This window comes from Borostomias antarcticus, assembly GCF_949987555.1.
Source record: "Borostomias antarcticus genome assembly, chromosome: 24".
NCBI classification, from domain to species: Eukaryota; Metazoa; Chordata; class Actinopteri; order Stomiiformes; family Stomiidae; genus Borostomias; species Borostomias antarcticus.
Genome location: NC_140257.1, coordinates 11,382,445 through 11,397,607, shown reverse-complemented (window position 1 = coordinate 11,397,607; position 15,163 = coordinate 11,382,445). Strand labels below are relative to the sequence as shown.

The following is a 15,163-nucleotide window of genomic DNA, read 5'->3' as shown; positions in this document are numbered from 1 at the left end:
TGTGTTGAAAAACTATGATAAAGTGGTTTTCCGAGACGGGAAGCACATGGTGTAATCTTACCAGTCTCAGTCCTGTGAAATGTATTGCAATCTGAATGTTTTTACATGTTTGGCATGGCTTGGACATAAACATTCCCCTGGCGCTTATTTTCACTGTTCCCACAGTGTGCAAGTCGTGCCAAACACCTATGTGTTATGATACATTTCACAGGAGAGCATACTGAGACTGATACGATTACAACCTGTGCTTCCTGTCTCAGAAAAGCACATTCATCATAGTTATTCAACACATTTTCATATGCCCCACTGACTTCCATTGTAGCCCAGTAAGAGCCTGCATAAAAACTGCAGCTTTCTCAATACTGGAACGATCAGTGAAATCATGGTCTCTATTTTTCAGGTTCATGGTAGACAGACCACAAATAGAGCTAAATGTCCAAAATAACACACTACCCATTTAAGAAAATAGTTTAAGACAGCACTAAGATGGCAACATTCATATGTTTATACTACTAAAAAACCTCTAACTCTTGAAAATGAAGATACTTTCTGTGAAACCCTTTGTAGAGATGCCTGGGCTCAGGACCAGGTCGGATAGCTGCCATGTCGAGCGCATCGATCAGCTCTCAGCGTGCAGTTGCAGCGTCATTGTGTGAAGGGGCTGTTTGAATGAAGTTCTGTTGCTAAAGGACCCAACGAAACCAACTCTGCAGACATTTGGGGGATTGCATTTGATCAGCTAACAACAAAAGATGCCCGTGTTTACAGGTAACTGAAGATCGCTTCGCTTTTATCATACTTTTCATAACCAGTTATTACCTAACTTACACATGTTTTGATGAATGTATCTGTTAGCGTGCTAGATGATCTTAGCCGACATTGATCGCTTGTTAGCTAGGCTAGCTAGGCTAGGTAGCCACTTAGCTAGGCTAGGTAGCCACTTAGCTAGGCTAGGTAGCCAGCTAGCTAGGCCGTAAATGGAGATCCCCGTCCTGGCTGGCTGGCTAGCTTTCGTACCGGCGGCAACTGCGAAAGGACGTGTTTGGGACTGGACTGTGGGGATGCTAGCTAGCTAACCAGCACTAACATAGCTAATGAGCTAGCCAGCCAGATAGCTGCCGACTAGGTTGTTGTCAAAAACATGTCCACCGTGTTTTACACCATGTTCGTGTGTTTGCGGAAATAAAGTGAGTGCGACAGTAGCTAGGTAGCTAGCGTGAGGGACAGACACGTTTTACCAGATGGTTCCCCTCTAGTTGACGTTAACCAACAGTTGCCCTTCTAGCCCTGAAATCTGAGTTGACTTTGCTTAAGTTTTACATGAACATGAGCTCTGCCGCCAGCTAACGTTAGCTAGCTAGCTGGCTAGCAGTGTGCCTAGTTAGCTAGCTAGCCATAGGATTTGCCATGGTCATGGCATCGACGAGTTGGGTACCTATTTAAGTAGTTAGCCAGTTATTAGGCTGCTCACCTGCTAACTAGTTTGCTAACCTAGTAGCCCTGAAATCAGTGCATCATTTCCAGCTAGCTAGTACATAGCCATGTTCCTTTAGCTACACTAGCTAGCGAGCTAGCTGAATGCTAGCATATTTATCTGGCAAGGTTTGCTCAAAATACGAGGTGCCATCCATGGTTGGCTGTAGTATGCGAAGTGAATTAAATAGATGGATGACTTCCTATTATCTAGAGCCGAAATAACCTGCCAGCTATATCAGGCCTTTGCCATGTAACGCTTTGCATAAATGGTGAAGTATCAGTCTATATTGTGCTGTGTCATCCGTGGCTTGACTGTGTGTGTAGCTAGCCTACATGTTGTGTCGGAATGACAGTGTTCTTATTTTACTTCCACAGTAAATGTGAAATGGGGAAAGGAGAAGTTTGACGGAATTGAGCTGAACACAGAGGAACCACCCATGGTGTTCAAGGCTCAGCTTTTTGCTCTGACAGGAGTACAGCCAGAGAGACAAAAGGTGATGGTGAAGGGAGGCACTCTGAAGGTATAGTTGTTCTGATATTTTTCTCATGCATTAGTCAAAAATGCATTTTTCCATCGTGTGTACATTAAACAATACATTTTAATTGAAGATGATTCATCTGTTTAATTCTTTTAGGATGACGAGTGGGGAAACATCAAACTGAAGAATGTGAGTGTTATTACAATGTTTTAAGAAGATGCAGAAATGCATCTGATAATCCACCAATACCCCTTGTTTTGTATATTCTTTGACGAAGGCCATCAGACTCATTAAGTGGAACAGAGTGTGTGTTTTTGAGTCTGACGTTTGTAGCATGTTTTTGATTCTCACCTTACTGTATTGGACATGATCTTATTCCCCTGTCTTACGTTCCCTCTGTCTCTCTGTCCATCAGGGGATGACTCTGTTGATGATGGGTTCTGCAGAGGCCCTGCCTGAGGAGCCGGTTGTCAGGCCCATGTTTGTAGAGGACATGACCGAGGAGCAGCTGGCCTCTGCAGTGAGTTCATATTGACTAGCTGGCTTCAATCACCCATCCTCTGGCCTAGACGAGACCAGGCGTTCAGATCTCTTTGACTTCTACTACGTCATCAGGGTTTTTCCTGACTCAGAATGGGTCTTTGGGGAGTGTTGCGCACTTCATTTTTTATATTCTTCGCTGGCTGAGCTCAAATGGATATGAAGCCAAAATGTTTAAGATACTGATAACCTGTCCATTAATAATTTTCTCGATTACTAGTGGTCCAAACCATGGACAGTGCAAGAAAGAGGAATAGGTTGCACTTGAAAGCTATGAAAGCTATCAAACACATTTGGAAAAGATTTGAATTGCTATTTTTATTCTCAATTTTTAGCATTTTGGCACTGTTGATTTTCCTTTGGCTCTGGCTAAAATCTCTTTGAGGGGCACCAAAAATCCTCTATGCAGGAAAAACCCTGGTCATTAGTTTAAGTGTTTTGGTGGTTACGATCATGATCCCATAGCGTTCATGACTATGGATTTCTCATGTAACTCGTAATAGGGCCGGGGTTTTCAGGGGCCGACAGTTACAGTTAGAAAGACTCAACAAACTCAAACTCACTCCACTTGCTTCTGTGCTTTGTAGATGGAGCTGCCTTGTGGACTGACAAATCTGGGCAACACCTGCTACATGAACGCCACAGTGCAGTGTCTGCGCTCAGTGCCAGAGTTGAAAGCGGCCCTCAGAAGGTGGGCTTTCCTGCATTTAGGCCACTATGATAAATGCTTATGACAAATGCAGAAATACAGTAAGAATGATCTTGAAGTCTGTGTTTACTTGAAGATTTCATTTTTCGATTTGGAACAAAATGATTTGTGAACATGTAATTAGAGCTGTGGTTCTTTCACAGAGAAGATCTGTGTAATCTGTACAAGTGTCAACCTACTACCCATCCACATTGTGTTTCATGGCTCTCTGTCGTCGTCATCTGTCTCCCTCTGTAGGTATGCTGGCGCTCTGCGGTCCTCAGGGGCCAATGCGCCATCCCAGTACATCACAGCAGGTCAGAAGCAGCCCCCAGACTCTCTGTCCATACCTCCATAGTCACTATTGATCCAGAAGCCGTTGATGGCGTATAGGCACCTTGTTTGCCGGTGAAGAGAAGGTAATGTTTGTCTCCCCCCCCCCCCCCACCCTCCAGCTCTCCGGGACCTTTATGAGACCATGGACAAGACCTCCGCCAGCCTTCCACCCATCATCCTGCTGCAGTTCCTGCACATGGCCTTCCCACAGTTTGCCGAGAAGGGAGACCAGGGCCAGTATCTCCAGCAGGTTAGCGTGGCTCTGACGCCAGTCCTGGCAGCGTACGGGTTTGGTGATTTAAAGATGACGTGACCCCTTATCTACCCCCCCCCCCCCCACACACCTCACAGGATGCCAACGAGTGCTGGTTGCAAATGATGAGAGTCCTCCAGCAGAAGTTGGAGCCGCAAGACCCAGAGACTCCAATGGATGTAAGCAATGTAACCGGTCTAACGTACACGGTAACCTCAACAATAACCTTGTAGATTGAAATCTCAATGTCAGTTCCGTCGAAACGGTATCATAAAATGCTCTAGGGGAGACTGGGCCTTTTGCTCAGTTGAACCACGCCTTTGGAATACCCTTCCTGACAATCTGATGTCACCACAGACTCTGGGTTCTTTTACGACTGGGTTGAAGACCTACTTATTTAGAAAAGCTTTTTGTATGGAATGGGTATATTTTTTTTAAATATTATTTTGTGTCTTTCTTTGTGATTGTTTCAGCACTTTGATATTGTTTCACTATGAAAAGTGCTTTATAAATTAAATGAATTATTCTAATAAAATGGAATGTATTAAGTGCTGCATATCCTCTTTTGTAAACAGACTGACACTGAGAGTGGAGCTGCTGCTGCCTCTAAGAAGAACTTCATTGACCAGTATTTTGGAGTGGAATATGAGACTACGTATCCTTGTCCTTTTGGTTTTAAGCTCTTGGTCTATCTTGGTTGTAGAAAGGCCAAATAGGATTTGTCTAATCAAAATGAGATTAGCTACGGTTAATAAAAATGTGCTAAATTGGGATTGAAACAACAAGAAGTTGATGTGGATAAGTGGATATTCATGAGAACCATGCATTGTTCAGCGACATGTGACCGTCGGCTTCTTCCTTAACCCCTGCCGATCAGTATGAAATGCACAGAGTCAGAGGAGGAGGAGCCGGCCAAAGGCAAGGAGAGTCAGCTGCAGCTCAGCTGCTTCATCAACCAGGAGGTGAAATACCTGGCCACTGGACTGAGGCTGGTGAGTCCCACATGAACACACACACACGCGCGCAACAACACACACACACACGCGCGCTTGTAAGCGCAGGCAACACCGGATGCTTGTCTCCATGGCGACGCCAATCTAATCACGTCCCGTCTCTCTCCTCTGCAGAGACTGCAGGAAGAAATCACCAAGCTGTCTCCGTCTTTGAACAGAAACGCCCTGTACATAAAATCTGTGAGTCCTTGTGAGATATTCCAGTGAGATAATCCACTCCAGTTTTGATTTGCACGGTATAGTGCTTTTGCGTCATTGACTACTTGAATGAATTGGCTTTTCCATTGACCACTGATTTGATTTTCTCGTCCCTCCTGCAGTCTAAAGTTAGCCGCCTCCCTGCCTACCTGACTGTGCAGATGGTTCGCTTTTTCTACAAAGAAAAGGAGTCTGTCAACGCCAAAGTCCTTAAGGTTGGCTTATGAGGGCATTGGGAAACCTTCAAAAGCAGTGACGTCCATCAGAATTAATCGGCCTTCTGTTAAGAGCTACGGTCTGAATGTTTCCGTCCTTCTCTTTGGTTGACAGGATGTCAAGTTCCCTCTCATGCTGGATGTTTATGAGCTGTGTACCTCAGAGATTCAGGAGAAGATGGTGGCGATAAGGTCAAAGTTCAAGGAGATGGAAGACAGGAACCTGGAGAAGCAGCAGAAGGTAGATATATTTCCCTGAAGGTTTTGTCCCATCAGCACACCAACTTAACACCGTCTTAGGTCCTCATCATGTTCTCTTGGCTTGAAATAGACGGTGACAAAGGCAGGCAATCCACCAAAGGAAACAAAATTTCAGCCCTTCTCATTCCCTGACGGTAGGTTCTCATGTCAAATTGAATGCTGTACCTATACGACAGAAATACTGGACACGCTCTGTATAGTGAAGTCAAGAGGTTGTCATGAATACATATCAAGATGTCGCTATTCCCTGCAGACCTGGGCTCCAACAACAGTGGCTACTATGACCTGCAGGCGGTTCTGACGCACCAGGGGCGCTCCAGCTCATCGGGCCACTACGTCGGCTGGGTTAAGAGGAAAGAAGGTAAACCAGCACCCCAGGAACCAAGCAGTTCTTTTTAAAGTTCACTAAAGACTTTCATTAATGTTATATTCTACTCTTGATTGTTTATGACCCCCCACCCCCCAACAGATGAATGGGTGAAGTTTGACGATGACAAGGTGAGTGTGGTCTCTCCAGACGATATACTGAGACTGTCTGGAGGCGGAGACTGGCACATAGCATACGTTCTACTATACGGACCCCGGAGGTTGGAAATACACGAGGGAGAGCAGTAACTGGGGATGGAGAAGACCAACCAACACACAAATGCCATTTCCAAGCACTGTCTGCATAGATGTGCAATAAATCTGGGTGTCTTTAAAATTGATGACCTTAATATTTTGATTTTGTAACTGACATGGATGGAAGCTCATCCTGCATACATTTGAGTGAGGTATTCTACAGGTTTTGGGTCAGTTCCATCTCAATACCTTTAAGCGAGTAGATTTCCATGGTTCCCATGTTCCTTCAACATTTGTTGAAAACTTGTTGAGAATACATGCACCCTTTCAATTAAAAATGGAAACGGAATTGACCCGTAACCTGTTTTCCTGTGGAAGGTTTGAATGGATTTTAGAAAGAGGCAATCTCTGGACTGGATCCTTGAAGGGGGGGATGAAGTCTAGCTCTGCAGTTTCATTAAATGTTTTATACACATTGTATATTTTTTAAAGCCTTTGATAAGGTGCTCATGTCATAGAAGCAAAGTATTCCTCTGTAGTCATATAACTAATCAGCTTGTACAGAATGTCTTTGCCAAGTTAAGGGTCTGGGTATACGTTGAGATATCCTACCTTTCAAATCAAATGTATTGAGATCTTATCATCCTATCCCAATTAAATAGCTCAAACCCCACTCTTGTAAAGACCTCTCTGGGAAACATGGTTTGTTAAACAAACTAGCCTTTCAACATTGCTCTTCATGTTGGGAGTGGTCTCTGGAGTACTTACAATATCTCTGCTCTCTCGCAAGTATGCTTTATACTTTCTCTGTCATGCAGTCATCCTAACCACCCTGCCACCATGTGTAAGACCTTCAAACGATCAACACTCTGTACTAAGTTATTGACTGATGGCTTTCATGGATGGTGAAAATAAACAGTTATACCAAACTTTCTCTCTTGTCTGGATCTTTTGACTTGCATGTGTAGTGTGTTAATGATTGAGGTTCCACCGCAGTTGAATGTTTATTAGAAAAATCTTTACTGAGGGAAGAAAAACAAATTCCCTTGAACCTAAACATATACAAAGGTGTTCCACTTTTTTTTTCTTTTACCAAAAGTGAGTACTGACAGTATGGAGCCAATTAAAACAACAGGAAACCATTTTATGCCTCGTTGAGGCCATCTGCCATCTGAGTGAAGCCAGCTGCATTGAGGGCTGTGAGCAGGTTCTCTACAGTGGCCTGGGCCCCCTCCCTGTCCTGCCAGGCCACCAGCAACAGCTTGGCCTGCATGTCCACGTCCTCGCTGTCCGTCTCGATCTCCCGCACCTCCGACGCCTTCATCTCCAGCTGGACGGCCAGGGTCTTCCACTGAGCCCCCAGCTTGGCTGCGAGTTCGTCCATCTGCTGGTTGGAAACCAGCTTGCTCTGCATGCTTGGGCCTGGAGGAGGACGACAAACATGAATGGGAGGAACGACTCGTACGGTCGCCACATCGACGGGAGCGCCGCTCCGCCCCCTCAGCAGGACGGCGGCAAGGTTTCTGGTTTTCTTCCCACTTACTGTCGTTGCTCTCTTTGAGAAGATTGTCGCTGTTGTCGTCGTCGTCCTCCTCGCCGGTCTTGATCTCCTCAGACGGAAGGTCCTTCTGTGGGGGGAGCGGGGGGGTGAAGAAAGAACGTCAACGACATCCAACGGACGTACGGAACTTCTTAACGTGACGTACAGCCCGGCCGGGGGCTGCTCTCAATGAGGTCACTCACCGGCAGCTCCTTGGCCAGTTTGATGACCATGCTCTCTAGGTAGTCCGCCAGGCTCTTGAACTGCTGGTTGGTGGGCTGGAAGAAGTGGGGACTCCTCCTGGACAGGAGCCGGAGAGCCCGCCAGCCGTAGTTGGAGTTCCGCACCACCCTGCAGGAGCGCACAAGGGGAAGGGAGGTGAAAAAAACGGACTGTGCTCGTATGAGGAACCGGGAGACCGGTCGATCCGTGACGCTCGAAAGTTCTTCAACGTACTTGTACTCTTCTTCCACCATGTTGACTGGGTCAGCCTGTTCAATGGCTTCCTCGAAGAACTCCTCCAGGGATGGCATGAACTCTCTAGAGGGGAGAACGTTCTCATGATGACCAACCCTTGTACTGGAGCAACATCACATTGCTGTGCAAGTCAATAGAATCCAGTTTTGACCAGGTGAAGCACTGACCTGCTGTCGGATTTGCAGGCCTCCATGTTGTCCTGATTGAGGTTCCACAGTCTGGTTAGCTCATCGCTAGAAGAAAGCGTCACTTGTGAGTTGTGGGTTATTGAGCCTGTCATCCAGCCAGACGGAGGACTAGCAACTTACTTTCCCATGAAGATCTTCCTGTCAGGGCCTTTTCCCAGGAAGTCCTCAGGAGCTTGGCGTTTTCTCATGGGTCTCTTGGGTTTGTCATCCGCCGGTCTATGTGAGGGGAGATACTACCAGGTGAGAGGATGTCTTGGCATGTTAGCCCGGAAGAGACAACGTCAGTAGTCTGCCTGGATATCCGGGATATTATCAAACCCAAAAATATTTTTTTCCCTACCTCTCTTTAACAAAGCTTGGGCATCCCTCGTTTTTCCAAGAGTTCCAGTTCTCCTCTGTATTCAGGATATGCTGTCAAAAAAGATATACCATTTTTAATCACTCAAAACAAACCGCTCGTCCATTTACTTGAATACATTGAATTCAAAATGTTCTTGATCTAAGACGACAAGAAATCTCTTACCAGCAATGGCTGGAAAATTGACGTTGACTCAGCTTACCTCAACCATTGTGGCAAACTTGTCTCCATCAGGAGGGATCTCTCTGAGCAGCTATGGGGAAACAATCATTGATTAGCTACAGCGTTTCACTGTTTCAGCCTTCACTGCTGCCGCCCACAAACTGCGACAGTCTTGTGTGGATAGTGAGAGAGGGAGGACTGACCTGGTAAACCAGTTTCGTGGTCTCCTCCATCCACATACACTGGTCATCATTCAAGGCACAGCTGGAGCTGCAGCACGGGATAAGAGACACAAGCGACAAAACGTTCGTGCCTGTGCGTCTACGGACCGTGTGTCCAATCTGCACTCCGCATGGCAGCAGGGATGCCGCTGATGAACGAGTGCCTAGCGGTTTCTCCTCCTCACCTTTTAAACTTGACTTGACCCTTCAGGTACTGGAAGAGGATGAGGTACTGCAGGAGGATGTGCCGCCTGAAGTTGCTGTCACTGAGCTGCAGGTCCATCAGCTAGATAGATGAGCAGAGAGAGGGAGAGAGAGAGAGAGAGAGAGAGAGAGAGAGAGAGAGAGAGAGAGAGAGGGAGGGAGAGAGCGAGAGAGAGAGTCTGTGTTAGTCAATCTACAGCTGCTCAGGGCGTTTAGCTTAAGGTTCCCTTTCACACACTACATGTATTTGTTCCTAGCTAATGAAACAGAGACATATTTCACCTTCTCGCTGGTGAGGAACTTGGAAAAGTAGACGTGGTCCCCTCCCGAAGTCCTCATCTCCTCCAGCTTCCTCTTAGAGGCCTGCATGTCATCCAGCTTGAAGCTCTTGAACACCGCCAACGTCTCATCTGAATACTGCACAGGACACACACAACTAGACTCCAGGAACTTTTCTCTTTGCTCATGTAATTCAGTGAAACTCTTTCGGAAGACTTCAATGTCACCTTGAGGAAAGTCATCCATGAGAACTTGTCGTAACACTGCACAGGATTTCGGAAATAGTCCTGCAGAGTCCAGAACTTTCTGTAGAGGTTGTAGTCGATGGGGATGGGACTGAAAATGAAGAATGCATACTATAATCTGCAAACAGCAAATTTACACTGAAAAGATCACCAAGCACTACTGTGCCCTGTGTAGTCTAATCATTATGATAAACTGCTCATGATTCTGCGACATCTGATTTGACTTACCATGGTGCAGGTGTGTCCTCATCTCCCATCTCACCCTCCTCCACCTCCATACCGTCGTCTTTCTCGTCCGTGTGCTGCAAGAGGACAGGACACGGCAGAGGAGAAGTAGAGATTTGATGTTGAGGGTCGAGGCCGTATTCACACGGCGGATTTTGTCAAAGCGTTTCCGCGTTGCTTTTCATCGTTGTCTATCGAGCGGCGAGCTCCGGGGCCTTTCGGCGCGCCGCTGTGCTGAAGCGAGGCGTCTCGTGTTTTATCGGCGCCGAAAAGTTGATTTTAAATATTTTCATTTGAACAATCATAGGAGGAAGCACCCTATACCTAAACCCTGTGTTCTGTCGCTTAGCAATGAATAACGTCGGCCAGGACAATGCGACGCGCCTCGCTTTCTTAGCAGCTTGCAAAATCTGCCGTGTGAACGCGCCCTAAGATGTTAATGAATATCCAGCTTACCCTCTGTCCAAGAGTGCTCTCTTGTTCATTTTTGTTGAACACAGTGATGTTGTCTAAGTTGAACTGGCTCTGCAAGTTTAGTCCTAAAACACACAAATGAAACATGAGCAAAATGATACCCAGACATTTAATTGCATTGTTCAATAAGTCGCTCCCAGCAGCTGATTATCTGCAGGGTCCTCTCTCACCTGATTTTTCGGACAGTGGGAAGAGGCGAGCCAGGAACAACTGGATTCTCCCACAGAAGACCGTATTCTGTGACTTGGACAATCTCCTTAGCAGATCTACAGGAACAAGAGGAGAGGTATGGCTCTTACAAGGCTGCAGTAGTCGCTGGAAGGGAGTCCCGCTCTGAGAGAATGTCAATTCTTTAGACGGCCGAAATAGACTGAAGAAGTGGATGACACCCCGCTTACCATTACACATCCTCAACAAGTAGTTCTTCCCAGCAGTGTAGAATGAGCTCTGTAAATGGAGAAGACCCAAACTCGATTTGTAATCCAACTGAGAGAATTTAGGACTTCAGATTCTCCTTACGCTCAAAGCAACTCAGAGGCGCATCTTGCAGCTCCTTACCGATTTCCAGGTGGAGACATTCTCTTCAACAAAGGAGAATATCCTGTCACACTGATCCAGAGGAAGACAGTCCAATACATCTCCCAACAAGACGAAGGGTGTTGTAGCAGAGCAGATACCTGCATAGAGGTGTGGGCACAAACTGATTATGATCACAGCTCTCTCACACAAGTTCCATCTCCCAGCTTGTGTGGTGTAGGGTAATTCAACCACTTACCTTCTGTGACTCCATCAATGCTGAGATAAATGAGGGCCAGGAAGTCATCACAACTTGCCTTCTTTTCCACCTGGGGAAGAAAAATGTTAATACTTACATATCAGACATATGGACAGGGACTAACGTTAGGGACACAATACTTGGTTGGGAGTGTTCACAATAGGTTCTCGCCCACTATAAACATACTAGCATATTTATACATTGAACATTCTCCATCACAAGGCACTTACAATTTGTTCCTCCAGGACGCCCCTCAGAGCTTGGTCAAACGTGGTTTTCTTCTCTATTTCACTGAGGGTAGAAGAGGACAAAGAGGAAGGCAGGGTGAAGGGAGAGCTACCCATGACAAACTATAGGACAAATGGTGTAGAGAGTTGCATGTTGTTAGCTAACGTGAACTACTTACTTCCCAGGGATCTGGTTGAATGCGCTTATCAAAGGTTTGTTGTTTTTGCTGATCAGCGCACTTCTGGTCGAAGCCTAAATGGGAGAGGTTGAGGAGACAAGAATATTTAACCAGGGTAGCTAGCTAATTGATAATCAGTTATGATAGCTAACGTTATAATGTATTACATTGATGCTAACTGGCTAACGTTAGCTAACCAGAGCTACACTGATGCTAGCTACCTAACTAACTAATGCTAGCCCGGATCCGGCGATCGTCTCTTTGGTTTGCCCTAACTGTATGTTCATAACTAAATAATTGTAAAACGATAAATACAGCATGTAATAAACAGCAATTCTGACCGTAAATTTGTCTTTAGCGTCAATAAAATTGAACAAGGACGGAGACATTCTTCCTCCAGTTCGCTAGCTAAATTAGCTAGCCTGCAACACAAGTGACCCTTACTAGTGTTGTACATCCGGGGCATCTAACCCCAGCGGCGGGGGCACGGTAGCAGAGGGTTTTTGGAGATTTTTTTTTTCCCCCAAAATAAAACTCCCTTTGATATGTAATGAATCATTTTCAATAAACCTTTATGTTCTAATGCCTGTTGGTAACAAAACAGTATTGTATAAAACACAAAAATGCTACATGAATGTAAGCAAGATATAAAAATCATTATTTTGGTAATAAAACAAGTATTTACCCTTATTTATTTCAATTTATTTTTTAACCACAAAAACAAAATGGCAAAGTAAGATTCAAACACTTGTTTTTTAGTCACAATGCTTAGATCCTAGCTTCAGAGGTTTGACGTTTTGACTGCTGGGGTCCTGTACATTTTCAGCCGTGCTTTGTTGATACTGCATTAATTTACCTAATGATGATTATGACAATAATAATAATAATAATAATAATAATAATAATCATACCTCTTTTCAAGAGTTGAAAGCATATGGTTGAAAGCCGCTGCCTTGGTTGGAACATACCTCCCTGGGTTGGAAGATACACTATTTTGATGAATCAAAAAATAGGAACTTTAATACCATGTTGTGATCAAATCTTTCACATATTATTATTTAATAGCCAGAGGTTTTTGTAAGCTTTCTGGCTAAATGATTGCTTCCTTTGGTTTGTTTTTTGTAGGCTCCATCATGCATACCAGACAGATACTGTAGTGTAGGTTACATTAAGGCCAGAGGGTGGTAGTATACTCTACAAACCTACAGCAATGGAGTACAGTCAGTCATACAGACAGGTAGTCTTCAGAAAATGATTATTTAGTTAACACTTATAGCCCACACAGGTCCTCTCTGGCTCAACCCAGATAGCAGGCGGATCAGGGCCTTATACAGGCCAGATCTGGCACTTGTGGCTTAGTTCCGGCCCATATATGGCCCAGATCCGCTTGCTGTCTGGGAAAGGCTTGATCCCACTACTATTGAATCTGTCTTTATTGCATAAGTCTGAATTACACAGAGGGTCATTTCTGTAATTTACGATTTTGAAGTTCTGTCATGTTGAAATAGTGGTTTCTTCAGGAAATTCATGTATACATCCAGATAACACAAGCAGAGAACGTCTGAATGCAGGCTGCATGTGTCACTTCCCCTCTACCACAGGATGGATTAAGAGAATATTTGCCCTGCGTCTCCCTCATTCTCAGACTCAATGTCTCCAAAACATCTCGGATAAAACTCCCTGGCCATTCCTTGTCTTGATGTAGAGACCTGTTCAGCGGTCAGTCAACGTGGGAGGTGCTATTAATCTAATCTGCTTTTAGGCTTCTTCCCATTCCTTCAAGATGATGATGACCGCAGTGAAAAAAAACTGTTTGGGTGTGTGTGACCTGCAGTGTGTGCATTTGTGCAAATGCACGGCCTACATACAGGGTTCATAATTAACATCCACCAAGCGTCAAATGTGGGTATATTTTTTATTTGGTGTGTATGTTTGGAAGTCAAGGTCAGTTTTATCTATAGCACATGTTCATACAAGCAAATGTAGAACATGGTGCTTTCCAGAATAGGAAAAGATGAGCTGCTGTGCAGAGCTGGATCGGGGCGGCCATTTTGCAGAGGAAGAGGAAGGAGGAGGAGACAAATGGAAAAATACATTAGGGTCTGCATGTGCTTGGAGCCTAATTATTTCAAACGTCTTAAATTAAAAGTATCTTTAAAATCACGTGCCTCAAATCCAAACAGTACAATGAGTAGGCAATAGCATGTTTATTCTGCATCACCCGGTGTTTGAACTCATAACCATAGACACAAAGGTAAGGTCATGTTCTTGTTGAGCCAAGTAAGAACCTAACAGTTTGGCTTTTGCTTAGCCTTCTAATAAAACGTCTTAGGTTCTACAAAACATTCTCAAACAAACGTCTATTTGTCTGTCTGTCTGTCTGTCTGTTTGTCTGCTCCATGCCTGACAAATTGGCTAGGGTTTGAAATGTTCTTTGGCTCGTCTTGCTAATTGAGTAGCTGCAGCTATGCTCAATCAGTGGCCAATCAATCAATTTGGCTGGATGTAGTCCTAGGCGGGGGTTGAGGCCGGGTTGTCAACAGCGACGTCTCTGATTGGTAGAGCTCGCTCTGTTGCACTATAGGATTGTGGGTAGTGTTTTTTACCCATATGAGAGCAATAGTTTGAGGGGAACAGAATTCAAAATACTGTCAGTGTGCAAGGGGTCTACAGTAGCTCAGAGTGAGAGCTAATCATTTCTAAGCTAGCAAGCTACAGTGTTGCCAACTCCTCTGTAAGGGAAGCAGCTGTTGGCTCTCCCAAAAGTAGCTAGAAGTAGCTAGATGACATAATCAAATAATTTGCATAATATGCAATTCTTAAAGAAGCAAAATGAATAGAAAAGGCTGACCAGGTAGTTTGTTTTTATTTTTGTTGTCATATAACTATATAAGGTTAGCTTCTTTTCTTTTCTTTTTTACAGATATGCATTATTATTCATCTGTCTTGTTCTGTCCTGCAAATTTGGTCTGATTTGTTGCATTCTATTGTCCACCATACCATTGTACACAATAGTACTTAAGTTATAGCTAGCTAGCTATCTTGCTAGCATTAGTAATGGTAATGGACTGCACTTATATAGCGCTTTACAATGAAGGCCTCTCATTCACCCATTCACACACACACACACACACACACACACACACACACACACACACACACACACACACACACACACACCAGCCAGAGCAATTTGGGGTTCAGTGTCTTGCCCAAAGACACTTTGACATGTCGTCAGGAAGACTCTCCAGTAAAGTGCTCAAAATGCGGCAGAGTACCAGAATGTGTAGTTCGCTGTAAAATAACTAAAACGTAAAATAAAATAAACAATTAAAAAAAGTACATTTGAGAAACTGCACATTACTGTGATGGAACTTGATAGTAGGTTATTGCTTTTCCATCCAAAATGGCATGTGTTGTCGTTTTAAGTTTACATTTAAGTTTAACAGGGTCTGCAGGTTATTGCATTTAAATGGGGCATCATATTGAAATGGCACCATACCCAATTCGGTCCTAATAAACTGAATATTTAAAACCAAGGAGTCTTGTGCACTCGTGAGATACCCAGCTAATACACAGAGGAAAGCTT

At 44.6% G+C, this 15,163-nt stretch overlaps 2 protein-coding genes across 3 annotated transcripts; one reads left to right on the top strand and one right to left on the bottom strand.

Annotated features, from left to right (window-relative positions):
* Positions 1 to 643: 643 nt before the first annotated feature.
* usp14 (ubiquitin specific peptidase 14 (tRNA-guanine transglycosylase)) lies at positions 644 to 6,888 on the top strand. 2 transcript variants are annotated; one of them, XM_084458166.1, is made up of 16 exons: positions 644 to 768; positions 1,852 to 1,997; positions 2,112 to 2,144; positions 2,371 to 2,475; positions 3,083 to 3,186; positions 3,442 to 3,500; positions 3,639 to 3,769; positions 3,871 to 3,951; positions 4,348 to 4,427; positions 4,650 to 4,764; positions 4,900 to 4,965; positions 5,106 to 5,198; positions 5,314 to 5,439; positions 5,530 to 5,593; positions 5,713 to 5,820; positions 5,929 to 6,888. In XM_084458166.1, the coding sequence occupies exons 1-16, from the start codon at positions 753 to 755 to the stop codon at positions 6,072 to 6,074; spliced, it is 1,473 nt and encodes a 490-aa protein (XP_084314292.1). In that variant the 5' UTR covers positions 644 to 752; the 3' UTR covers positions 6,075 to 6,888. The 2 variants fall into 2 exon arrangements, with proteins under 2 accessions (XP_084314292.1, XP_084314293.1); XM_084458167.1 differs by lacking the exon at positions 644 to 768 and adding an exon at positions 1,080 to 1,187.
* Positions 6,889 to 7,022: 134 nt separating this feature from the next.
* thoc1 (THO complex 1) lies at positions 7,023 to 12,010 on the bottom strand. The gene is made up of 21 exons (XM_084457750.1): positions 11,916 to 12,010; positions 11,575 to 11,648; positions 11,399 to 11,459; positions 11,169 to 11,238; positions 10,952 to 11,070; positions 10,792 to 10,840; positions 10,564 to 10,659; positions 10,376 to 10,458; positions 9,923 to 9,996; positions 9,677 to 9,785; positions 9,453 to 9,587; positions 9,152 to 9,252; positions 8,949 to 9,015; positions 8,786 to 8,836; positions 8,566 to 8,636; positions 8,346 to 8,441; positions 8,205 to 8,270; positions 8,017 to 8,100; positions 7,764 to 7,911; positions 7,564 to 7,648; positions 7,023 to 7,442 (listed from the first exon to the last, which is right to left on the bottom strand). Exons 1-21 carry the CDS (start codon positions 11,961 to 11,963, stop codon positions 7,165 to 7,167), a joined length of 1,965 nt encoding a protein of 654 aa, XP_084313876.1. The 5' UTR covers positions 11,964 to 12,010; the 3' UTR covers positions 7,023 to 7,164.
* Between the last annotated feature and the right edge of the window lie 3,153 nt (positions 12,011 to 15,163).